This window comes from Sciurus vulgaris (assembly GCF_902686455.1).
Source record: "Sciurus vulgaris genome assembly, chromosome: 10".
NCBI lineage: Eukaryota > Metazoa > Chordata > Mammalia > Rodentia > Sciuridae > Sciurus > Sciurus vulgaris.
The window spans coordinates 1,158,246-1,183,213 of record NC_136470.1 but is presented as its reverse complement, the minus strand read 5'-3'; the positions used below and the strand labels follow the sequence as shown (position 1 = coordinate 1,183,213).

The following is a 24,968-nucleotide window of genomic DNA, read 5'->3' as shown; positions in this document are numbered from 1 at the left end:
AGCTCTGGACCCTGCTCCTCTCTGCTCTTATGTAACCTTGGCTGTGTGTACAGCTGTGTAAGTTGTAGACTGCAGAACTCCACTCTCCAAGGCCATAGCTTGTGGGCTGGGGATATAGCTTGGTGGTAGAGCTTGCCTAGCATGTGTCAGGTCCTGGGTTCAATCCCTTGTACCAAAAAAAAAAAAAAAAAAGACCATGGCTTGCATGGCACCCTGATGGCTGTGAGCAGATGGAGGCATCCAGTTCCCTCACACAGCCACACACAAGCCTGGTGTGCTGAGATCCGCAGTTGTGTGTGGTGACTGTGGTCACCTTGGTGGCTGTTCTGCTGCTTCCTGCCCTGCCCTGGTCTCCAGCCGCTGCCCCTCCCCTCCCCTGCCCTCCTTATCCTAGGCACCTCCTGGCGCCTGCCTTGCCTGCCGTGCGTGGAACATGGACCACAAAGAATGCAGCCCTGCATCTTTGCTGTGGAGGCCTTGCTGCCAGCCCTGACATTGCAGGGACAGTGGGGCCACGTGGCCTGCGCAGACGCCTTGGGCTAAGTGAGCAGCGTCCCTTGGAAGAGCGTGCCCTGTCCTCTGCCCTCGTGCCCGCAGGCTGGAGAGGCTTGGGGAGGCTGTGGTGTGCTCCTCCATGCCAGCTAGGCTGCGCTGTCCCCTCGCTGGGCATCCTGACGAGGGCACATGTGGGGGATCCCGACCTGGTGCTGATTTCCTGTCGGCAGTCACCTGTCCTCCGGTGACGTTTTGGGGGCATGGGTGGCAAGGCCTGACGTGCACCACATGCACTTCAAAGGCATTTGTCAAAAGTCACGAATTACAATAAGGAACAAGCAGAATCATACTTTTTCTTATTTCAGAGAATTGTTCTTAAAGTTGTTAAAAGTTGTGAAACAGGAACAGATTCACATCAGTGCTGAACCTGAGTTACCTAAGGAAGCCTGGTTTCCAGTGCACCTGAGTGTGCGGTGGGCCCGCCGGGCACCAGTGTCTACGCTGCCAGTGGCAGGCCTGGTGGCCCAGGAGCGTGTCTGCCCAGGGCCCGGGGAAGTGAGCATGCCATCTCAAGGGCTCCTCCGGGGACACGGGCTGCGGGTGTCCTGGCACCGAGGGGGTGTGGCCAGCGGGGTCCTGCCCATCCTGGGCCTGTAGTCCTCCCTGGCGCCCCTGCTGCTGTCCCGGGCAGCTGTGGCCTTCCGGGGCCTGCAGGCAGGACCCAGGAGGTCCAGGGCTGTGGCTCACACTGTGCCAGCCCCGAGTGCTGAGTCCGTGACGGAGGCGCATGTGCTGCATGGTCAGCGTGTGATGTGTGTGCATGTGCCCACATGATCCTGGGTGTCCTCTGTACACGCATGTGCGAGCGTGTACCTACATGGTGGCGTGTGACTGGTGCATGCTGTGTGGGTGTGTGGGCCGAGTGTGAGTGTGCACTGCGTGTGCTAGGGCCTGCTGGCCACAGCCCTGGGCAGGCCAGGCGCCTGCTGGGCAGCCTGTGGCCGCTGTCACTGGGGCCCTCCACGCGAGCTCTGCCCTTCAGGCTGTGGGGAGGGACCACGTGACCCCATGAAAACGTTCCCTTTGGGAAGATAGGCGGGCCGATTCCTGACCACCAGGACCCTGCCTGACTCTGTCCTTAGTTCAACTTAATATTTGAAGACTTAAAATCTATAGCTTTTTTCTTAAAATCGGATTCAAAAGTCGTCCGTGACTAGACACGTTTCACACCACAGCTTCGTGGGTGAGGCTTTCCTGGGACAGCTGTGGACAGCTGGCTTCTAAGCGATTCCCAGATATCTCCTAGCGCTTCTGGTGGGAGCACCAGCCCACAGCCGTGGTCACTGCCTGTGCCTTGTGCCTCGGGCATCACCCGCGCGCCGCGTGCCGCGTGCCGCAGGGCCAGCAGTTCCCCGGGTGCTGTGCTGCGGGCGCGTCACAGACACACAGTGCCCAGGGCAGCTTCCTGCGGGTGGGTCAAGCAGGAGCCGCAGCTCAGCACGCTGGACCAACGAGGGGCGGTACGTGCGGGTTCTGGGCTCCTGAGGTGTGTGCTGGGACAGCAGGCTCGCGGCTCCAGGAGGGGCCTCGGGTCGTGGCCTCCTGCTTGCTGCCGTCACCTCAGCAGCTCCTGGTGCGTCTGGTTTTATCTCCTGGTTTCAGCTTTAAAGTGGAACATCAGCAAAGACCAGGAAGGTGATGTGGGGCCGCGGGAAGTGCTGGAGGCCCTGGTCACCACGTCTCCATGGGCCCTCAGCACTGGACGCTGAGGTGGGAGCTGGGAGGGACGGGGACAGTGCTGTCCTCTCCTTGGACCCCTGCATTTGAGGCCCAGCTTCCTCCAGCCCAGAGCCGTGTCCCGCGGGGTCTTCTGGAGACATCTGGGGGCCCGAGTGCGTGGGAAGCCTCTTGTCTGGCGGCTGTGTTCCCCACGCAGCCCTCCTAAGTGCCCCCGAGCAGTGGACTCCGTGTGGTACTCACGCCTGACATTTCCTAACTAACAAAGCACCTCTGAAGTCACCAGCATCCTTAAGACCAGCCACGATGGCCAAGGTTCGCGAGTGCATGGCGTCTTGGGGGATCCAGAGCTGCGGACCCTGCATCTCAACTGATCCCTACCAGGGTGCCCTCGTGCCTTTCAAGATGTAGTCCTTTGGGCTGGGGTGGACGCAGAGGCAGAGCGCGGCCCTCCGGGGCCCTGGGTCCATCCTTAGCACCGCTGAATAAAGAGAAGCGAGTGAAAGCAAGCACCTCTGCCAGGACAGCAGGGCAGGGGCCACCTGTGGGCCCGGCACTGCCCAGGGGATGACCTGGTGGGCGGTGTGCAGAGGTCACCTGGCGCTGCCCTCTGGGTTTCCAGCTAGGGCCTACTCGCCGAGGACATGCTCGTCCCAGGTGCAACAATACCCCTCACCTGTCCTGGTCATCTGCACATGGGTTGCCTGGGCAGTGACTCTCAGGTGCTTTGGCCTGAAGCCAGGCTCCCCGAGCCCATTTCCAGGGTGAAGAGCTGAATGGGCCCAGGACCTTCGTGGAGTTGTGGCCCTCTGACAGCCGCCGGAGGTGTCTCTAAGACCCAGAGCCTTCTCCCTACAGAGGGGGGCCCTGCGGTCGCGGGTGGCCCTACAGCACCCGTGAAGAGGGCCCCTGACCCTCGCCAGTCCCAGCTGTGGCCTTGCATGGAGCCCTGCCCCGTGAGACGTGGAGCACCGCGCCCCCCGTCATGTGGGGTGCAGTCACCTCTCCATATGCACGTCCTCCGTCCATCGGCCGTCAGTCCCTCCATCTACTCATCTGTCCACCCACCCCCCCATCCATCCCTCCTCCACTCTTCTGTCCACCCACCCATCGCTCATCTGTCTGTCATGCGTCTCTCCAGCCAGCCAGCCAGCACCCGTTAGGAACTCCTGCGGCTGGCAGCAGGGAGCAAGGCCTCACAGTGCACTCACGGGCGGGTGGCCAACAGGATGTCAGGGCAATGACCACCCCAGGTTCCGTGCTTGAGGCTTGCTCTGAAACAGGCCCCCTGGGTCCCCACGGGGTGGTCCTGGTGGGTGGGTTTCGGGACCTTCTGCTGCTGTGCCGCGGGTGCAGACAGGAGGGAGATCCCCGGGCTCTGGTGAGAAAAGACGCTTCCCTGGGAGCGTCCTGCAGGAGAGGCCCAGGAGTGGAAAGCTGCTGGCCCCAGCAAGCAGCAGCGATGGTGTGCAAGGCGTGGGCTCCTCCGTCCTGTTGAGTTTGGTGGTTCGGCCCATTGCCTTGGACCTTGCTGCGGCGAGAGAGCCCCAGCAGCGGGCTCTCCGTGCATTGGGCGTGGCTGAGACCCCCAGCCCACGTGGAGGCAGGTCTGTGAACTCAGGCCTGAAGTACTACGGAGGAGAGCGGCGGGTCTGCGCAACTGGAAGTGCTACGCTGAGGTCAGAGTTCACACGATTGTCTGGCTCCCTTTGGTTCCAGAAGGCGACTGTCCACTTTAAATAAGCAGGAGCCTGACCAGACTCTGCAGGAGCCAGCGTGGGAGTCCCGCCGCTGTCCCCAGCCTGCACTCTGCCCTGGCCAGTGCGGACGTCTGTGGTTCTGGTGACCTGCGTCACGCTCCTGTGGCTTCCTAGAGGTGCGGCTGCTGGGCCAGCCTTGCCAAGCAGGTGGGAAAGGGCGCGCTGACGCCCGTAGGTCTGTGTGAAGCACAGGGACGAGGGTTCGGATGGCAAGCTGGCTCTGCGGCTGCCCAGGCCAGGCTGCATGTGCCCCGCTCGGCCCTGGCTGTGACAGGAGCTCCTGACTCCCCTGAGCCGCCTGCGCGTCTGCGTCCTGGAGGCCGGGCCTCAGCGACCCTGCCGTCACTGTCGTCTAGCCACGGCTCTCTGTGGGTCAGGGCCAGCAGGGACGGGTGCCACAGGGCCAGCACTCGGGCGGAGGGTGGTGGAAGCCCAGGGGCCCCCGGCCCATCGGGCTGTGGAGCCCTGAGGCTGGAGCATCTTCCCCACCCCCGCCCCGAGGACAGGGAGACCCCCCCAGACCACAGTCCTGGCCCTGGCCCCATCCTTCAGGGCTGCCTGTCACCGTCCTCCAGAGCCTGCTGAGGGGGTTGGGCTGGGGCCACAGAAGCCACACGGTGATCAGGAGTGGCCTCCGCCAGGAACGGCGTGTGTTAGGTGACGGCAGGATGGAGGCCTGCCTCGAATCTGTGCAGTGCGTCAGGCCTTAGGGACCCTGCTCCCCTCGCACCAGCAGCGTCCTTCTGGGGCAGCTCACGGGGCTGTGCCAGGACTGACCGATGCCCTCTCTCCCCTGCCTTGCCAGAGTGGCCTGAGCGTAGCTCCTCTGCGTGGTCCCCACGCCTGCAGGTCCTGTGCTGTGCGGACGTCTCTGCCTGCGTCTGAGGCCGTCGTGCGAGGTCTGTGGCCAGCAGGCTTGGGTGACGGGAGCAGCAAGTCGCTTTCAGTGGACGGTCCGGGTCAGAGGGGGTCTGGGAGGAGCCCACCTGTGTGCGGGGAGGTGGGGCGAAGCTGCCCGCTCTCCTTGTGGGGATGTGTGTTCCCTGAGTGTCCGGAAGCCCAGGTCAGCCGACTTGGAGGGCAGCCGTGCTGCAGTAGGCGGGCCCCGGCCAGGCTGCCCACTCTGCGGGGCCCAGCCTTAGCACGGGCTCCTGCCTGGGAGAGGTGGGTCAGCTGTGCCTCCCGCCCGGGGGCCACACAGCCCCCGAGGCAACGTGGACCCTGCTCACCTGCCTCCCCTGGACCTGAACCTTAGGTGTTTTCTCTGTCAGTTTTGCAACTGATGTTGCTCTTCACTTCTAGAGAATGAGAGGAAACTTGAATGACAAGCTTCTCAAAGTCCGTGTGCCTCTGCTTAGTGAACCCTGCTCGTGTTCATGGGCTGCTGTGCAGTTCCGCGTCCATCTTACCGCGGGTGCAGGGCTGCTGGAAGATGGGCCAAGGAAGCATGGCCCCTGCTCCCTGGGCGCGCCGCCTCCTCTCAGGCCCGCCTGGCGGCCACCCTGACCAAAAGCATGCTGCAGGGCACTCGGATAAGAGGTCACGCGCATCACCAGAGCCTGGGGGCAGAGCGGCCGTGGTGGAGCTGGAGCGTGGTGCAGGACGGCTGCGGACATGCGTGGGGGCTCGCGCAGCCGCTCGCCCCTGTCCTGCTGGCTCCTGAAGACCCTCGCTGCTCCAGCTCTCCCACTGCTCCTGTGTTCCCATCCACACTTGTGTGCTCGTGCGCACGTGTGTGCCTGCACGTGTGTGCGCGCTGCTGGGGATGCGTGTGCTGGGTGCTCCCCCGCCGACCTGCACCCCACCCCTTTCCCTTTGCTTTGAGGCAGCCGTGCTCGGCCGCTGAGGCTGGCCTGGAGCCCTGGGCCCCTGGGGTTCGGCTGTGTGCCCCGCGCCTGGCACAGTGCTGTTCTGCCCCGGGCTTCACTCCATGTGGGTGCCGGGCACCGCTTTCCTGTGACGATTGTGTTGTTCAAACATCCCCTGTGGCTTCCTCCATTCCATCATGGAAGTGGGAAGTGCAGTCGATTAATTAAATGTAAGCAGAATGTTCTAGATTCTGTGTGTCCAGGACCTCCTGCCGCTGACATCGTGGGTTCTCATCTTGAAGCAGAGTCTGAGTTGTTGTCTGGTCGTGGTGTGTGCCTGCCTGGAGGGAGCACGCGCACCTGGCCTCAACTCCTTTTGTGTTTATTTCCACAAACTGAGCTCTGGTCTGTTGTCCCATCTGGACACTGTGTTGTTGAGTGAAGTCCAAGGTGGACGCGCACCAGGAAGGGTAACAGGCAGCACGAGGGGGCACAGCTTTGAGGACCCATCCCGGTTAGAATCACTAACTCCCCGTGAGCAGGCGTGGCTGGTCCCTCCACAGGATAGTGGTCAGTATGTCCAGGGTTTCTCCAGGTTCATTTTTTGCTGTTAACTGAGACCAGGGGGCTGAGGTGGCCTGGCTCCTGGCTGGCAGGGGCGGGACTGACGCTTTGGGCCACGGCGCGAACCACAGCATCCTCTCCACACCCTGCAGCCCTGCCTGTGGGAAGATGGTTACCGATCCACCAGTCAGAGAGCCTGAGGGCCTGACCCACTCAGAGCTGGACCTGGACCAGTCTCAGCCCAGACCCCCAGTGCCCTCTTGCTCACAACTGTTGTCCAGGGGATGCAGGCCATCATCAACGTGCATGGAGAGTGACCCCAGCTCCACATTGTGACCCTCACAGAGGAGGAGGACAGCCTCCTAAAGAAACATGTCCAGCCACGACGGCCAGGCAGAGGCCTCGAGCAACCCGGAGCCCCGCGAGGCCTGTGCTGACTAGGCCCTGGGCAGGGCTGGAGTGTGTGCCGTCGCACCCAGACCCCCCAGAAGAAGCAGAGGCGGCCCCGTGGGCCTGGGGCAGTGGTAACGCCCAGGGGGCCCCGTGCGGCTCTGAGCCGCCCACAGGCTGGTGGCCAGCAGGTGCCGAGGAGAAGGGACTGGGTCTGCAGTGCCCCCCTGGGGCGACCTGGCTGCAGTCCTCCAGGCTGGTGGCTCCCAGGGCCATGTGCAGCACTCACGTGGCGGGACCTCCCTGTGCCCACCGGGGAGAGCCATGGGGATGGCGTGGGAGCAGAGGGAAGCCCTGGCACACTGGCACCTGGTGCTCCCTCTGTCCACGCCTGGCCCTGTTGGGTGGGGTCCTCTGTGGCCTCTCGACCTTGGTGAACCCAGGTGGTGCTCTGGTGGGTGCAGGGGCTGCACTCCAGGGATGTCCTGGCCAGTCACAGCAGCCACCCATGTTTGGTGCGTGCTCACAGAAAGGACAAGGTAGGGGCGTTGGTGCAATTCTGACTTCTCCTGGGAAAGACTCACGCGGCCCTATTTTAAAGAACAGCTGACGTGCTGCCACCTCCAGCCAGGACCCCGCTGCGCTCTCAGGACTTCCTGGCCCTCAGCACCCAGCGGTTCCCTCAGGCCCAAGTGGCCATGCGAGCCGGGAACGCGGCCTGTGAGTTCGGCACAGGTACCGGGTGTGAGGCAGAAGCTGGGACAGAGCTCAGAGCCTTTGGGCAGGTCCCTGCCAGCAGTTCTCAGGAGCAGGCAGGCACGGGTGTGCGGGCAGGCAGAGCAGACCCACAGGCGGGCGGGCCACGGGGGGCAGGCAGCGTCCCCGAGCGGGCAGCGGTGCACTCAGGCTCCTGCGTGTCGCTGCTCTGCCTCAGAACTGGCGTCTCACCCGAGGAAGCCTGCCTGGGGTCTCAGGAGAGCCCTGTGCAGAACTGGCTGCCGTAGGCGGAAGCTGCAGAGGGGCCAGCTGGCAGACAGACCCCGGGTCATGGGGGATTTTCGGACAGGTGTGGCTGGCGGGGTGAACCTCATGGGTTGGGTCAGTGGAGTGGGCTTTGGCTCAGGCTGGAGTGGACCTGGACAGCGAGCGCCACCAGGAAGGGGGCCAGCACTTCCCGGGGTACGTCCTGGGGAGCTCCAGTGCCACTCTGGTGGTCGGGCTGTCTCCAGGATGCTGGAGAACTTCGCAGGTGGACAGGCCAGGGCTCTCGGTGCTTCATGGTGACCGTGTCTCAGGATGGCTCAGCTCATGCAGGGCCCCTAAACCCGGGACCAGGTCACAGTGGGGGAGCCAGGCGGGCCCTGGTGAGGGAGGCTCACCCAGCCTGGTGTGAACGCATAGGTGTGTGCTGGAGCTCACCTCCAGGCCACAAAGACCACCCTGGCTGCCAGGGGAGGGCCGTCGGGAGGACGGCACATGCCTTCAAGCCTGACAAGAGAAGTCCAGTCTGTGGGGTGACAGGGCAGGAAGAGCTGGGGCTCTGGGCATCTAGAGCTCCCGCTGCGCCCAGCGCAGGGATGGGCAGCATGCATCTGCATCAGCACCGCTGCTGTCCCCATGGTCCTTGATCTAGGTGCCCAAGAGCCCAGGCCTCCTGGGGCGCATCCCCACCCACTCCCTGGCACTCCCCCTTGCCATGGCCATGTGCAACTACCCTGCCACTGAACCTGGGCCACTGCGGTAGGAAGGACACTGTGCCTGGAGTGTGCCAGCTCTCTGTGAGTGTGGTCACCTGCTCCCTCCTCTGTCTCTGTTCTTAGCAGCTGCTGGTGGCCGTACAGGCCACCCTGAGCCCACGGCCCCTTGGTGCTCCGCCCTTGGTGTGTCCCTGCACTGTGCATGGGTCGCCCTGGTCAGTCCTCCGAGGGTGCTGGGTCATCCCATTTTGCCTTGCACTGGAAAAGCCCTGTTCACGAGAAGCCACGTGCACCGTCCAGTTTCCTGTCCCTGTGCAGGCCATCCCGGGACCCACACAGTGGCCTGGGGACTCCTCGGGAGGGAGCACCTCCTGCGCAACGTTCCCAGCCGAGCGTTCTGGAGACCCTCCGTGGGTAGGCTCGCCGAGCGGAGCACCAAGAGTGGAACAGGAGCCCCGGGGGGGTGCGTTCTCCGAGCAGGGCAGCCAATGAGGCTCCCCTGTTCCGTCGCCCGTCGCGAGCTCTGTCCTGCGGGCATTTGAGCAGATGGCGTGTCCCTCTGGCTTTCCTCGCTGCGGCTGGGAGACGGTCCTGGCCCTCAGCTCCCACTGGTTTGTAGTAAGCGTCCACACGCGAGTCCACTCCACGTTTTATTTCCACATTTCGGATTTTATGGTTGTTTAAAACAAGACCTGTCACGGCCGTAAAGAAAACGTGACTTCTCAGGAACCACCCTTCCTCGAGGGAAGGACGGATCGAGTCCTTGGTGCTCGCTGGTGACTCAGTCAAGTCCCCTCTTGTCTCACGCTTGTCTCAACTGCGATTCTTGGTGGGCTTCCAGCAGCGCAGTGGAGGTGTGGTGGCTCATAGGCGCCCTGGGCAGCCGTGGGTCCACGCTTACGCCTGCTGCACCGGCTTCTGTTCTGCCGTCAGCCTCCAGGAGCAGGAGCAGAGGGCAGCGGGACAGGCTTGGAGGAGAGCCCTGCCCGGGATCTGGGAGGAGGAGGGGCTGACGCGGGAGAGCCGCCTGGACACGGCTGAAGTCCTCCAAGGCACACTCGGGCGTCAGTCCGGCTCGCCTCCGTGAACCTCGGGCTTCTGAACGTGTCCTGCCGGGCACTGTGTGTCCCCCCCGGCTGCCCTGCCGCCCGCTGTTTCCTGGTAATTTGGACTTCTCGTTTTTTCACATGAAGATGAGGACCTCGCTGTCCCATTAAAGGGGTCAAGTGGCCAGGACCAGAGGGAAGGGAGTCCCCAGCCTCCTGAGGCTGAGCCTTCTGCCCTCGTGCCCTCGGCCTCGGCTGCTGGCCTCCTGCCCGGCGCACGAGGTGTGCCAGGACAGGAAGTCGTCCGGTGCTGCTGTCAAGCAGAGCCTCTCTTCCTTCGCCCTTTCCTTCCCCTGCGCTCTCAGGCTGGCGGACTCCCACCGGCCTCAGGAGGGCTTTCCAGATGCCAGTGTGCAGCTGACCAGCGCAGGCTGTGGCTGCGCTGCGACCTCTCGCCAGGGCTGGTGTTTGCAGGTGTGGCCAGCTGGCCTCTGCTTGGCAGGAGGTCTCCAGCCCCGTTCTTGCATGCAGTCCCCTGCTGCTCTGGCCGCCTCTGCTGTGAGACATTTCTGGGTCCTCTTTTCAGGATTCAGGTGTGAGGGCAGAAGGCAAGGCTACGACTTCCTGCCTGATGCCCGCGGGGCAGAGCTTCCCAGCAGGCTGTGCATCCTGATTGGACACAGGGAGCACAGCCCTTCCTGGGAGCCTCTGCCTGTTCAGGAGTTGAGTCTGTGGCTTTGGGAAAGTGTGGGTTCACCGCGGTGGAGAATCCTCTGCCCGCTGCAGAGAGCCCTTCTCCGGGGCTAAGCCCTGCAGGGCAGTGGCTGGGCCAGACGGGGGAACGTGTGGTTTTGGGCAACTGCTGGCTGCTGTCCGGAGAGGCTGAGCAGGCCTGTGAGGCCCGGGCACTTGGATCCTCAGCACCTGGCTGTCGCGGCTCATGAGGCCATCTGTGTGCAGCCGTGTCTCATGGTCCTGGCCACGTGCCCTCGCCTGTCTTCACGGTGAAATGCCTCTTCCTGTCTTTTGTAGGAATTTTTTCCAGTTGGATTGTTTGTTTTGCTGCTGGGTTTTCAGAATTTCTTAGGTATTCCCTGTGGCTTTCAGCTTCTTCCCGTCTCTATCTTTTTAACAGGGTCTTTTGCAGAATGAAAGTCTGTAATTGTGGTGGAGAGCGACGAACGGTTTTCGTTCACGGGTCATGATTCCCGTTGTCGAGTCTAAGGACTCTCCTCCAGCCCTGGGTCAGAGGGTTTTCTCCTAAACTTTTCCTGCAAGTTTCATGGGTCTGTTTTGCATTCGAGCCACGACTCATCTCGGGTGGTTTTGGGGTGCAGCTGGGCGGCTCTGGGCCTGTGGTCTCTGGGGCTCCGGCTCCCTGCAGGAAGGGCCTTGCTGCCCCTTGGCCTGCACCCCGCAGTCAGCAGGGCCGTGTGGGTCTGTCTGGGGTCCTGCTCTGTGCTCTGCTCTACTGGGCTGCCCCTCCAACACCACCCTGCCCCCTCAGCCCTCCTGGGAGCGTGGCCGCTGTCCTCCCTCCTCTCTCCCACTGCTGAAGGAAGGCCCGCCCACCTGTCTTCCTGGCCTTTGTTGGCTCTCCCTGTCTGAGACCCTCCTATCTCGGGCAGCAGCTGGTGTTTTACTGGACCCCTCGTGGCACAGACTCAACCTCACCTGCCTTGCTTACGTTACTTCCTGAGCTCTGCCTGTGAGGGGCAGGGGCCGCCTCCTGCTGTGGGTGGCCCTGCTGGCCCTGACACCTCCCTGTGGAGGGCCTTTCAGGGCCCTGGTGGCAGCACGGGTGGCCTGGCCCACCAGGTGGGGTGGGACGTGGGAGGGCATGGGCCCGTTGCATCCTGCGGGACAGGAGCAGCTCCACCACCTTGTTCGACCCCACTGCAGGCCCCTGGTCCTCCTTCGGACCTCTTTAGGAGGAGCAGAGGGTCCTGTCCAGGATCGCCCTCTCACTGCCTGACCCTTCCTGGCCCTTTGGCTGGAGAGAGCCCAGCGTGCTGGGACGTCTGTGTGGATTTGTGCTGTTGGTGCCTCAGTTTCTGGAGCCGTCAGCTCCTCGTCTCAATGGTGAGGCAGAGGGAACTCTGGCCACTTGCTGTGGCCCTGGCTAGCCTGCCCCCTCTCTTTGCCTTTGGCGGCCTGGTGTCTTTTAAACCCAGGGCAGGGCTCTGGGTGGGCTCGACAGAGGGAGGCCTTTTCCCTGCTCCCGCAGGGCTGGCCCCCACCTGTGGCACAGCCTTTCAGCAGGTCGAGGTCCAGCCCAGGCACTCGGGGCTGGTGCTCCCCTCAACCTGCAGCTATGCCAGGTCACGGCTTGTTCCACTGGCCCATGCTGACCTCTCGCCCCGGCGTGGCTGGGCCCTGGGTCACATCCCCATCTCTCCAAACTGCCCTCCCCAGCAGAGGGGCCTTGGAGTACCCCACCTTGCTGAGGGCGCTGGTCCTTCAAGTCATACATCTGACTTCCCATCCGAGACTGCTGCTCAGCACACTGCCCACTGTCCGTCATACAGCATCAAGACACAGGCGGAGCCACGTGCCGCCGAACTCCCCAGCCGCAGCAGCTGCCTGACCGTTGGTTCTCCTGGTACCCGGCACGCTCTGCCTGGTGGGTGATCAGCGTGTCTCGAGGTGATTGGTGATATGAAACAACAGTGCTCCCAAGGTCTCCGGAGAGCTCTGTGGTTCAGGGACTTCGTGGAAGCCCATTTAACTCTGCAGCATGTTTGCCAGAAGCACAGCGAGATTCACAGACATGGGCAAGTGACCATCACAGAGGGACATGCATCCTACCCCATACGACGGCAGAGACCCACAGACTGGCCCGGCAGCCGCTGTGTTCCTGAAGCTATGAATTTGCCTTCTGCTTATAATATAGATTTTATTTTCACATAAAGCAATATGTGGCTACAAAAGCTGTAGATCCTCTTCCTAGTCGCAGCGTGATAAGATCGTTTATCGCCAACGTCAGGGTGCCTTGCAGTTTGTCGGAGAAGCCTGGACAGAGGACGTGCTGAGCTGTTGGTGGCTGGACAGCTGCAGCCTTTCTCGGTGGTTCCCGGTCCCTCCTGGGAACACAGCCGCCCCCCTGTAAGGCTGTGGGCTGCCTAGGTTCTCACGGCTCCAGGGTGTGGCCAGCTGGCCTCTCAGAGTGCAGTGCTGGTGAAGCTTGGCGGGTGGATCCAAAAGGTGGCTTCACCTGATTCCAAGCCACACGCCTATGCAGGGTGAAAACCGGGTGACCCTGGGTGGGGGACCCGTTGAGCTCTAGTTGGCAGTTGTGGTCAGTGGGCTCTGCCTCCCGTGGGTCACCCCCTTGGTTCCCAGCTCTTCGTGCCCTGTACTGCCCGAGTGTAGTGTGAGGCTCCTGGGCACTGGGCCTGGCCCTGGCCATGACCTCTGCCACCCTCCCTGCCCCTCCTTACAGGGTCCCCGCCAGGTCCTCGGTGCACTAGGACACGCTGTGCGGGACGAGGGAGCCGAGCCGGGCCTGTACCCCGGCAGGTCAGCGCCCTCTGCCGCACGGTGGTGGCCCCTCACCCGTGCCGGCTGCACTGAGTGTCGCTTTCTTGCTGTCTTTCAGACAGAAACGTCTCCGCCAGTCAAGAAGCCCTCAGAAGTGTCTTGCCATGGATGTAGAAGATGAAGAGAACATGAGTAAGGCCTGGGCCTCCCGCGCAGCCCAGCTAGATGGCCCGCCCAGGCTCAGGCTGCCCCGGCCAGCAAGGCCGCTGGGGACTGAGGTCCTGGCGGTGGCTCGTTCCTCTGCCTTCAGTGTTCACTGTGGGCCTTCTCGCCCCAGTTCCCATCCAGGTTTCACTCCTTGCTCATCACCGGCTGTCCCTTTTAGGGGAAATGTGCCTCCAGCGCACAGCCCGTAGGTCTGCATGGCTTTCGAGGTGTGTCACGGCGTGGTCCTGGCAGTGAGACGCTCAGTGTCCACCCATGCGCCTCAGAGATGCCCTTTGGCACTGACCAGATGCCTGGCTGTTTGGGACCCTGATGCACAGGCAGTTCCCGTCAAGTGCAGCGGCTGCTCCTGCATTGGAGGGACGGGGTCTCACCAGGTTCCAAAGAGTTTCAGGGGACACGGGGATGGTGGGCCAGGCCTCGCGCTGGGTCCTTCCTTTCCACACTGTCCTCCAGGATGTCCTCAGGCACACCAACCTCCTCAGCCTGTTCTCTGTCACAGGTGCAGGGAATGTGCTTCTGAGTCCCAGAGCAGAAGGCAGGAGCATGTGCGGGAGTCAACGGGCGATGTCAGGTTCCTAGCTGACAGGTGTCATGCTCAGCTGACAGATGTGCATGTTCACCTCACAGATATATATGCTCAGCTGACCTGTACATGCTCAGCTGACAGATGTACATGCTTAGCTGACACTTGTCCATGCTTAACCGACAGATGTGCATGTTCACCTCGCAGATGTACATGCTCAGCTGACCTGTACATGCTTAACTGACAGATGTGCATGCTTAGCTGATGGATGTGCAGGTTCACCTCACAGGTGTGCATGCTTAGCTGACAGATGTACATGCTTAGCTGACAGATGTGCTTGCTCAGCTGACCTGTACATGCTTAGTTGACAGATGTGCATGCTTAGCTGACAGATGTGCATGCTTAACTGACAGATGTGCATGCTCAGCTGACTTGTCCATGTTTAGCTGACAGATGTGCAGTTTCACCTCACAGGTGTGCATGCTTAGCTGACAGATGTGCATGCTCAGCTGACCTGTCCATCTTTAGCTGACAGATGTGCAGGTTCACCTCACAGGTGTGCATGCTTAGCTGACAGATGTGCATGCTCACCTCACAGATATACATGCTTCACAACCTGTGTTCATACTTGGGTGCTTCTGTCTTGAGGAAGGACTTGCAGCCCCATGTGCCAGGTCCCCTTGTGCTAGAACCCAGCTCTCTGCACCTCTTGAGAGTCCACACAACTCAGCAGAGGCCTAGGCCCTGCTCTTGCTGGCCACTCAGAGTCTAGCAGCCCTCAGAAGTACCTGTGCTGCCTGCTGCCCTGGGTGGGACCGTGTGGCAGGCTGTTCCTGCCCTGAGAGTGGCATGTGCCCGAGGTGGCGCTTTCTCAGGTTGCTGTCCTCAGCCCTGCCCTCAAGAACTTCTCAAAACCCAGGCGTAGGGTTTTGCTGGCTGGTCCCTCCTGCCATGTTCAATTTTGCCACAATTTTTAAGAGTGAGTGTAGCCTTGCTTCAGAAGGCACTGTGGCCATGTGGTGCGGTGAACCCCTGGGGACGCCTGCAGGTCCCCAGGCCACTGCCATCCATACAGGAGCCTGTGGCAACTTAGCCTGATGAGAACGTCCCGAATCATTTTCCTGGAAAGACAAGCTGGGGTCTCAAGCCAACGCTGAAGTGCCCGGCCTGGCTGTCCGTCATTTTAAAGGGCAGCCACTGGTGTGGGGCAGGCATGTGTCCCAGAGGCACTATGAGGGTGGGTCTTTCTCTAGCCGCACGTTGCCTCCGACCTGGTGGCTCTTCAGCAGAGAGCCACCAGTGGCCAGTGCCTCTGGTGGGGGGGCACCTGGAGTGGGCAGGACCGGGTGGGAGCCGTGGGCACAGCTGTCGGGGAGGGCGTCTGGCTGCAGGCTGTGGGTCTGAGGAGGCGCGCCCACGGCCACGGCCACGTGGTTTCCCGCTGGTGTCCTCTGCAGCAGTCGACGCAGCTGTGAAATGTCTGTCACGATGTCCTCACTGCCTTTACTAACCTCTCGATTCCATCTTGGCTCTGCTTCTCTAACCTTTTGTTCCCTTGAGTTCCGAAAGGAGTAACCTACCGGCCTTTTGCTGGAGGATGTTATAAATGAAAATTTAGTGTCCATTCCGGCAGCTTTGTGGACTGGGGAAGTGGTGTGTGTGTCACTTGGGTTCTGGAGAGAAGTCCTGGTCTAGGCCAGGGTCCCCGCTGTCACGCAGCTCTGCGATAGCCTGGGCGCCTGTGGCTTCAGCGTCAGGGCAGTGTCCATGGCCCCAGGTTGGCAGTGTGCTGCAGCAGGAGCACCTGCCTGGCCTCGAGGGCAGTAGCCGCCCAGCCCAAGGCCACCGTGGGCACTCGTCTGGCTCCAGGAGTATTCTGGGACAGCAGGTCCCCGGCTTCCGGGCGGGAGGTGGAGGGCTCTAGAGCGCTCACGCCCTGCCAGCAGGGCCTGTGGAACCAGCCCAGCGGGAGGCACCCGGCCAGCCTCTCCCCTCCTAGAGCCTTGTTGCCGAGCCACGTGCTTCAGGGTTCTGCCATGAGAGGGTGCCTTCCCGGGTGGGATGAATGGGCCATCCTGCAGGCCTCTCGGGAGTGCCTTGAAGATATAAGATTGCCAGGTTTAGTTATGGAGCTAGGAAGTCGTAGCCTGTCTGCAACATCAGTCTTACATTTTGTTCCTGCAGTTTTTTCTATCATGGAACTTGTTAAGAATTCTGAGGTTAAGAGCCCCACATATAATGAAAAATCTCAAATGAATGCCAAAAATAAAGCCACATCCTTCAAAAATGATCTCTAAGAACTCACAATATTTTATTTAATTATGTAAGCAGTTTTTTTCAATTTATAAGCTAAATCAAATAGTCACATATATTGGTTGACTATTTTAAAACTGAAAGAAAAAGCGATTTGTGAGTGTGTTGTTAAGTGGGGCTTCCTCTGCTGAGAGGTGCTGCAGTTTAGACCCAGGGGCAGCGTGGGGTGGGTGCCCTGGAGCAGGAGGGTCTCCCTGGATGGGTGAGCGCCAATCTGTACCCACAGGCTGCCATTTCACTGACTAATGGAGTCTGTGGGGGATTGATTTATTGTCCAACATTTAGATAAGATTGAATAAAGTCTCTCTGGATGATTCGGAACATTCTCAGAAGAAAAACTTTTTTAAAAATTTCTTACCCTTTGCCAGGCATGGTAGTGCATGCCTATAACCCCAGCAACTCAGGAGGCTGAGGCAGGAGGATAGCAAGTTCAAGACCAGACTCAGCAACTTAGTGAGACTCTAAGCAACTTAGCCAAACCCTGTCTCAAGAAAAAACAATAAGGGCAGGGGATGTGGGCCAGTGGTTAAGCGCCCCTGAGTTCAGTCCCTAGGACCATTTTTTTTTTTTTAAAACCTCACCTTTAACGCAGAAGCCATCGACGAGGAAGGGTCAGCCACCGTTCAGTGCAAGCTTGAGGCTGGCAGCCTTTGCTGAGGCTGGTAGCTCTTTGGTGGAGAGTGGCATTCCTCGGGCCCGCAGGGAGCAGTGCAGGTGCACACACACACCACTTACCGTTGCAAAGAGGCCAAGGAATCTATAAATTTTGCATTTACAAGGTCCTGCAACGAAGGCGTTGCAAGTTACTCTTTCTGGGCACTGCAGGTTCCAGCAGCGCAGACATCAAGGAGAACCGTGATCTGGACAACGTGTCCCCCAAGGACGGCAGCGCCCCTGGGCCTGGTGAGGGCATGCAGCTCCCCAGTGGGGGCAGCAGTGGCACTGGCCGGAAGCGGCCCCTGGAGGAGGGCAGCAATGGCCACTCCAGGTACCGCCTGAAGAAGCGGAGGAGAACCCCTGGGCCCGTGCTGCCCAAGAACGCGCTGATGCAGCTGAACGAGATCAAGCCCGGGCTGCAGTACACGCTGCTGTCCCAGACGGGGCCCGTGCACGCGCCGCTGTTCGTCATGTCCGTGGAGGTGAACGGGCAGGTCTTTGAGGGCTCTGGCCCCACCAAGAAGAAGGCGAAGCTCCACGCTGCGGAGAAGGCCCTGAGATCCTTCGTTCAGTTTCCCAACGCCTCCGAGGCCCACCTGGCCATGGGCAGGACCCTGTCGGTGCACACGGACTTCACGTCCGACCAGGCCGACTTCCCCGACACGCTCTTCAACGGCTTTGAGACCCCGGACAGGGTGGAGCCCTTCTGCATGGGCTCCAACGGAGACGAGTCCCTCAGCTCCAGTGGGGACCTCAGCCTCTCGGCCTCGCCCGTGCCCGCCAGCCTCGCCCAGCCTCCACTCCCGGGCCCACCGCCTTTCCCGCCACCCAGCGGGAAGAACCCGGTGATGATCCTGAATGAGCTGCGCCCAGGGCTGAAGTACGACTTCCTGTCCGAGAGTGGGGAGAGCCACGCCAAGAGCTTCGTCATGTCCGTGGTGGTGGACGGCCAGTTCTTCGAGGGCTCGGGCAGGAACAAGAAGCTGGCCAAGGCTCGGGCTGCACAGTCAGCCCTGGCCACTGTCTTCAACCTGCACCTGGACCAGACGCCGTCTCGCCAGCCTGTGCCCAGTGAGGGGCTGCAGCTGCATCTGCCCCAGGTAAGCAGGTGTGGCTGGAGCCGTGGCCCCACACTTGGCCGCGCTGTGCAGCCTGAGTTCTCGGCCTCGGTGGGAGCAGGGCCGCCAGCCTGGCAGGCAGTGCGCCTTGATTCCCATTCCCGAGGCTGTGTTAAGCAGAGGCTGTGGCCTCCCAGTGCACGCCTGGCTGTCGAGGGGCAGTGCAGGGGCTGCCGAGGCCCCGGGTAGTCTCAGTCACAGCCCACGATCTCCTCAGAGACGCCTGCCTACAGCAAACCTGGTCAGGAGGGGAAGGAGCCCAACACTGGACTTGGTCCCTTCAGTGAAGTGCTCCTCCAGCCTCCCTGGGGAGCCTCCTGTCCAGGTCAGAGCTGCTAGCTGGACCACAGTGGGAAGTTCAGGGGGCCCCAGTCTCCCATGTGACCAGCTCCATTCCCCAGGTGAGGAGCCCAGCAAGGCAGAGAAGGAGCTAGGGTCAGTGGGGACTACATGCCAGAGGAACCTCCCGCAAGGACTCCAGAGCCTACCAGTTGCCCAGGAGTCTCTGCTCCCTGAATGTCCTGCATGGCATCTGTGTGGGCTTCCTTCCTGCTTGGGCTGTACCTGGGCAGCCACAGGTTTGTTCCCCCACCCCGATAAGATCAGGTTGAAGAAAGGGGGAGCTTCAGGCGGCTTTGGGTGGCATCTGAGAGGGAAGGAGAAAAGGGTGGGCCTTCCTCGGGAGGCCCAGGGTGCTGAGCCCTGCTTCTCCTTGGTGACCTGGACCCTGTGGGTCCGTGGTGGGACCTCTTCTCATTCCGCACCCACGTCGACTCCTTGCCAGGTCTTCCGGGGAGGGCAGCGTGCACCCACTGGACCAGGGCCACCGAGGGCTTCTTTCTCCTGGAGTCCAGTGTGTGGTTTCTTTGGTGCTCCTGCAGCTGGAGTCTGAGACCAGGAGTCCTGCTGGAGGAGGAACTTGGTTCCCTTCTGCCCCTCAGCGTTGGGGACAGCCCCTGAGCATCCTGCCCACGTGGTTGTGAGCCAAGCGTGGCTTCCCTCTGTGCCTCGGCTGATAGTGTGCCCGAGTCTCTGACCTGGCTGTCGTACGAACTGGCAGCAGCTGTTCCCCAGGTGTTTACGCTCTTGGGCCTGTGGCTTGCTCAGGCGTCCCCACCTGGTGCAGAAGGTCTGCGTGCCGTCTTCCCCGTCCATGGTGCCGTTCCGGACTCCCGCACACTCGGCTGCTGTGGGTCTTCACCCGGGCCCCGAGGGGAGACAGGGCAGCTCAGGGAAGCAGAGGAAGTGTGCCCGGGGTGCGTGGCCTGGCTGGGCCTCAGGGACCTCAGTGAGGAGAGGACCAAGCCTGTAGCCTGGAGGCGGAGGACTTGGGTGGGGCCCGGCCACGGGAGGGGCGTGGCTGGCAGGGGCACTGCTTTCCTCTGGGCCCTGCGGGCACCAAGCTTGCTTCTGACCCTCTGCGGTCCAGACCTTGGGCTGGGAGCTGTGGCCTCCCCACCCCACCTGCATCTCGCTCAGCCCTCCCCGTGTCTCCTGACGCCCTCGGGGCTCAGACGGGACCTGCGTCCTCAGAGGACCTGGTGGGCCTTCCCAGGACGGTCCTGCAGCGGTGTGAACAGCTGGGCTCCGCTGTCTTTGGAGGTCTCAGAACGCCTGTCTGGGGTGGACAGGGGCCTTGCTCTTTCCCTGGGGTGACCTGGAAGCACTCAGGCCAAGCCCCCCTGGTGTAGGACTCTGGCTTCCCTTCTCCCAGGCAGGGGGGGTGCCTGTGGAATCAAAGGTGTTGGCCCCATGGGGTCTGCGGAGGTATTTCGTCCACCTGCAGGGCCCGAGTGGTGTGAGAGGAGGCCCTGGGGCTGCTGAGTGGCCTGGCCTGTCTTAGCCACCCAGTTGCAGGGGAGCTGCTCTGGAGCCCAAAGCACGAGGCAGCCGCCCCTGACAGGTCTGAGCTCTCTGGCTCCCTCTGGGCACTGGGAGCTGGGCTGTTCTCCGGCAGTGGCAGCTGGTTTCCTGGCTGACCCACCCGCCGCGCCCCGGGCCTGAGTGCCCTCCTTCGCTGGCCCCACGTTGGCCCTTGCACCCTCGCCTGCGCTCAGACTGGTGCCGCTGATGCGCCCTGGGCCCACGCGGGCCTTGAGTGTCCGGCCACACCCCGCCCTGTCTCATGCTCTGGGCTCCCTGGTGTCTGCTGGTGCAGAGACAGGGACACCTCCTGCCCAAGGACGTCGGCCCTTGGGAGGAGCAACCTAGCCGTTCACTTTGGAAGTGGTTCAGGGCCAGGCTGGGGTGGGGTTTGCGAGGGCCATTTGGTGGTGCGGACAGGCGAGGTTGGTGGCATGCGGCAGACTTGGTTCGACACCCTCTGGCAGGTTTCCCCAAAGCTCTGTCACTTCCTCCAAGATAAATCTGAAGCCCTGGAGCAAGGCCTCTGAGGACCACCGCTGCGCTGGCCTCCAAGCAGGGCGCCCTATGGCCAGGCGTCCCGGTGCCACACTTGACCCTTCCCCATCTCAGTCGAGGCCCACGAGCCCGGTGCCTACGCTCGCGCACCCAGGCGCTGGATCCAGGGGCTGCGCCTCGCTCGGAGCTCTTTGGTTGGAGCCCACTCTCCCCCTGCCGTCTGTCTCGCTGGCTGCCGCTGCGCCCACCATGCAGCCCTTGAGTGGCCGAGCCCCGTGCTGGGGAGGAGGGCAGAGGAGGAGCCTGTTCCCTCCGGAAAGTGCTGTGGCAAAGCAGGGGTGGCCGAGGGGGCAGCAGGCAGGGTAGCGTGCGGTGGGCAGCAGCACTCGGGCCTCAGTTTCCCCACATGTGGGACGCTGGGGGCACGGGGGCCTGGAGGACGCCCAGCTGGAGCCCCCTGTGACCCTTGGGCTCTTGTTTTCAAGGAATGTTTTGGAGGAAGCACACGTTTGTCTCCCCTGTCCAGCGATCCTCCAGGGTGGACGTGGTGCACAAGTGTCCCTGTGTGAGGGGCAGCATGTGTTGGCAAGGAGAGGTGCTGACCCCCAGGTGCATGTGGGCCTGACCTCAGCTCCCTCCTCCCCAGGTGCTGGCAGATGCTGTCTCACGCCTGGTCCTGGGTAAGTTCAGTGACCTGACGGACAACTTCTCCTCGCCTCACGCGCGCAGGAAAGTGCTGGCTGGAGTCGTCATGACCACAGGTAGCTTGTCCCTCTATTTAATCCTCCTGTTTTCCCGTGTGACCCACAGGAAAGGCTGTATCTTCGACAGCCCCGTGACTCTAGCAGCAGATTGACTGTGCTTGCCGTGTGCAGGGCCAGAACTGCCCTGGAGCCTTTTGCCTTGGGACTGGGGTGCGGCTCAGGGCAGAGCGTGTGCTCAGGAGGCAGAGGCCCTGCATCAAAGGACCCCAGCCCAAAGCACAGCAGAGGGGCCTACGCCCAGGTCAGCCCAGGAGAGGGCGTGCACCCCCGGCTCCTCCTGTCCCTGGAGGTGGCAGGCCAGCTCTTGCCCTCTGAGGTGCACTTCCTGTTCCGGTTGGTCTGTGTGGCGGAGGGAGCCCTGGCTGATCCTTCCAGAAGCTTCCACTGGTGAATCGAACCTGGTGCCCTTCCTTACCCAGGAACTCTGAGGACAAGGAGCCACATCCTGGGCCAGTGCCTGGCCCCTGGCTGGGGCAGGGCCGGGGAGAGGACCCTGTTCCCGGGCCTCTGCTCCTGGCACCTGTCACCCAGCCTGGACACTCCAGCGCAGGCAGAGGCCAGGCAGGAGGGAGCTGGACAGGGTGTTTGTGTTGACACCTGCCAGCCAGGGAGAAACCCCTGGGTCTCTGCGCAGGCAACTGTGGCCCCCTCTCCCCGAGGCGACCAGCCTCTGCAGGCCACGGGCATCCAGGATGCTCGGCGCGCTGTCCAGGAGCCGTGTGCCGAGGTCATGTCCGGGGCTGCTGGCCACGCCTGCTAGCGGCCAGGCTCCTCTCAGGTGTGTCCCAGCAGCTTGCCTGGGCCTCCTGCCTGCACGCTACCCTTGTGAGGTGCCCCGTGAGCTCCCCTCACATCTGGTCCCCAGAGAAAAGGCAGCGCCCCACATTCTGCGGCTTCCTCTGATTGTCTGGCAAAGCCAGTCACTGGTGAAGCCCGCAGGGCAGTAACGCTGACCTGGGCCCTGCCTGGGGGTCAGAGGCCCTCCAGCAGTTATTGACCCCAGGCTTCAATGTCCGTCTGTGAGGTGGGGCAGCAGCCTGAGCTGCCCGAGGAGGGTCCTCCAGGGTGGCCGACCCTGGCACCGCTCACCCACGGTGCTGAGGGCCAGGTGGCCGCCAGCCCCTGCCCATGTCCTGGGTGTCTCTTCTGGTGCAGGGGGTGGGACCCAGGGCTCCTCACGTAGCAAGCGCTGACCACTGAGCCACAGCCTCGCGCATGGTCAACTCCAGGGCCCGAGGTCTGTCTCGCGAGGCTGGTGCCAGTTTCCTCCCGATGTGACTGAGTGACAGGTCCAGGGCGAGGGGCGCTTCTGTGTTGCCCGTCCTCAGGTGCCTTTGAGCCATTCTGCTGTGAGCTTACCCCGGGGCCGGCTAGGCCCCCCACGGTGCTGCGCTCCTGGGCAGTGCCGGGAGGGCCAGTGCACTGCGCTGCCGGGTGAAGGGCAGGGTCCTGGGGGAGGGGCCGGGCAAGCGTGAGCTCACAGGCGGAGGGTGCCTCACGTGCTGCTGGCCTGGAGGGCCCGGCGCTGGTGTGTCGGCCAGGGCCCCCTGCACGGCTGCAGCCCCTGTCCTGTCCTCCAGGCACAGACGTCAAGGACGCCAAGGTGATCAGCGTGTCCACGGGGACCAAGTGCATCAACGGGGAGTACATGAGTGACCGCGGACTAGCCCTGAACGACTGCCACGCGGAGATCATTTCCCGGCGGTCCTTGCTCAGGTTTCTCTACGCACAGCTGGAGCTCTACCTGAAGTGAGTCCGCAGCTGCCCAGGCCTCTGGGTCAGCCCCGGGCGCCCTCTGGCTGCTCTCCTCGTGTTCTCCAGGTGGCAGCGTGGGTGGCCCTGGGTCTGAGAGTCGCGAGTCAGGGACACAGGCGTGCAGAGCTGCAGGCACACGCCCCTGCTGGCCCTGGCCCGGTGGGGTCCCCAGGCCTGCGTGGGACTGCGCAGTCCCCCTCTGTGCAGCGCGGGCACGAGGACACCTCCCAACTCCAGAAGGGGCTGCGCTCCAGGCCCAGGCCTGGCCTGGCCTTTCCCCGCAGGCCCCGCCGCGTGTCCTCCCGTGGGAAGTCACCCCTGGGGGCAGGAGCCACCCTCACCTGATGACATGGCCCTCCCTGGCCCTTGGCCCCCACGCACGTGTGCTCAGGACCCCCCGCTAGAAGCTCCCTAGAGGTCCTGCCCCTGCGGCCCCCAGCTCGGCCCTCCTGTGACGTGTCGTTGTCCTGCAGTGGCAAGGACGAGCAGAAGAGCTCCATCTTCCAGAAGTCGGAGCGAGGGGGCTTCCGGCTGAAGGAGGCTGTGCAGTTCCACCTGTACATCAGCACCTCTCCCTGCGGGGACGCCCGGATATTCTCGCCCCACGAGCCGGTGCTCGAAGGTGTGAGGCTGGACCAGCAGCCAGCAGGTCCTCAAGGAGACTTACCCGTGGTGACCGCAAGCCAGCATGCCCATCTCCCTGGGTGTGGATCCGATCGGAGGTGCTGTACAGGCACGGGCTCCTCCATCCCAGCTAGCAGTTCTACGAGAAAATGTTAGTGGACGAAAAGAACCTTTTCTAAAGGAGGAAAGGAAGATGCGACTCCTGGTTAGCTGAGTAGTGAGAGCGGGTGAAGGTGTCAGGCCGATCGGATCCACACTTGAGCTGTCTCTGAACGTTTCTGGTGGACGCTCCCCCACTGAGTGTAACCCAAGCACAGGGCTGCTCCTTTGGGGGCAGTGGACGCTGGTGCCACGCAGCCACCGTGACCACCACTCCGCCCCCTTTGCAGGCGAGCCCAGTGCCCTGGCTGGGCAGTTTGCCTTCACACCTCCCCTGGAGCCTGGCCTGGTCGGTGCACACTACACATTGTTACGTTGTCTTCCTTGAGTATAAAATCCAACGTGCTCCTCCCAAGGGTTGCTGCCGTTAAAATATGAGAAATAAAGTCAGACCACCTGCGTTGGATGCCCCAGGGCTAATCATGGGTGTATTCCAGCATCCACCTACAGAAATATTTTTTAAAAATTTTTAGTTATAGATGGATGCAATACCTTTATTTTATTTACTTATTTTTACGTGGTGCTGAGGACTGAGCCACAGCTGCAGCCCTATAAAAATATTTTTAAAATACAGGGGGTGAGATATGGCAAACGCCCCTCACCCTGAGGGAGTGGCCCTCAGTGCTTTGTCCAGTTCTTCTGCCCGCTGTCTGTGCTAGAGATTGTTTAAGATGGAGGGTCCCTTGCCCGACCCCCAAGGAGACCGCTTTCACGAACCTGGTTTGCAGCAAGCGTATCCTCTCCGCTTGGCTTCTCTTACCTGCACTGCATGTATTTTGTGCATGTGGTGTAAATGCATGTGCATGTGCTCAGATCCTGTAGCCTTAGGTGTGCCTGCAGCCCGTCCAGCAGCTGGTTCTCCACCTGTGGGTTTGAACTTGCTTTCTCTCTCAGAACCAGCAGATAGACACCCAAACCGCAAGGCGAGGGGACAGCTGCGGACAAAAATTGAGTCTGGTGAGGGGACCATCCCCGTGCGGTCGAATGCCAGCATCCAGACGTGGGACGGGGTGCTCCAGGGAGAGAGGCTGCTGACCATGTCCTGCAGCGACAAGATCGCACGGTAAGGCCACCAGGGCTGCTCACTGCTTCCCGCCTGTCTGCTGTCCCCATGCCTGACGTGGGTGCTCCCGTGTCCTCTGAAGGACTGTGGCTGTCCAGGGCCAGCAGAGGGAGAGGCTGCCTCTGCCCAGGACGCTCTGCCCTCCTCACTCTCGTACCAGGCGCCTGGGTGGCTGATGGGTTGACGCGCTGCAGGCAACATCTGGAACCACCCACTCCCAAGGACAGCTCAGGACCCTCAGCAGCAGAGGGGCCTGCTCTTACACTCAGACTCCCACCTGACTGATGCATCACGCCCCTGCAGGCAGGCGTTCAAGGCTCAGAGCTCCTGACCAGGGCTCAGTGGGTCCAGCCAGGAGCAGGGCCACATGGCGACTGACCAGGGAGACCTGGGAGCCATGGGGCCTCCTAGGTGCACACAGGACCT

General features: G+C 62.0%; 1 protein-coding gene and 1 long non-coding RNA gene across 12 annotated transcripts in view; both read left to right on the top strand.

The window, feature by feature from the left end:
- The window catches only part of ADARB1 (adenosine deaminase RNA specific B1), a 105,444-nt gene that overhangs the window by 53,427 nt on the left and 27,049 nt on the right, over positions 1-24,968 (top strand). For 8 of the 11 annotated variants that reach the window (XM_079100749.1, XM_079100745.1, XM_079100742.1 and 5 more), the window contains 6 exons: positions 13,096-13,169; positions 16,867-17,798; positions 20,824-20,938; positions 22,522-22,690; positions 23,170-23,345; positions 24,374-24,542. In XM_079100749.1, the coding sequence (XP_078956875.1) occupies positions 13,142-13,169; positions 16,867-17,798; positions 20,824-20,938; positions 22,522-22,690; positions 23,170-23,345; positions 24,374-24,542 (1,589 nt within the window). In that variant the 5' untranslated portion in view covers positions 13,096-13,141. Of the gene's footprint in view, positions 1-13,095; positions 13,171-13,337; positions 13,792-16,820; positions 17,799-20,823; positions 20,939-22,521; positions 22,691-23,169; positions 23,346-24,373; positions 24,543-24,968 lie in introns of those variants that run through there. The other 3 variants (XM_079100743.1, XM_079100740.1, XM_079100741.1) reach the window with 3 other exon arrangements.
- Positions 14,154-16,382, top strand: LOC306637908. The gene is made up of 2 exons (XR_013757303.1): positions 14,154-14,284; positions 14,327-16,382. It is a non-coding gene; the product is annotated as an uncharacterized lncRNA (long non-coding RNA).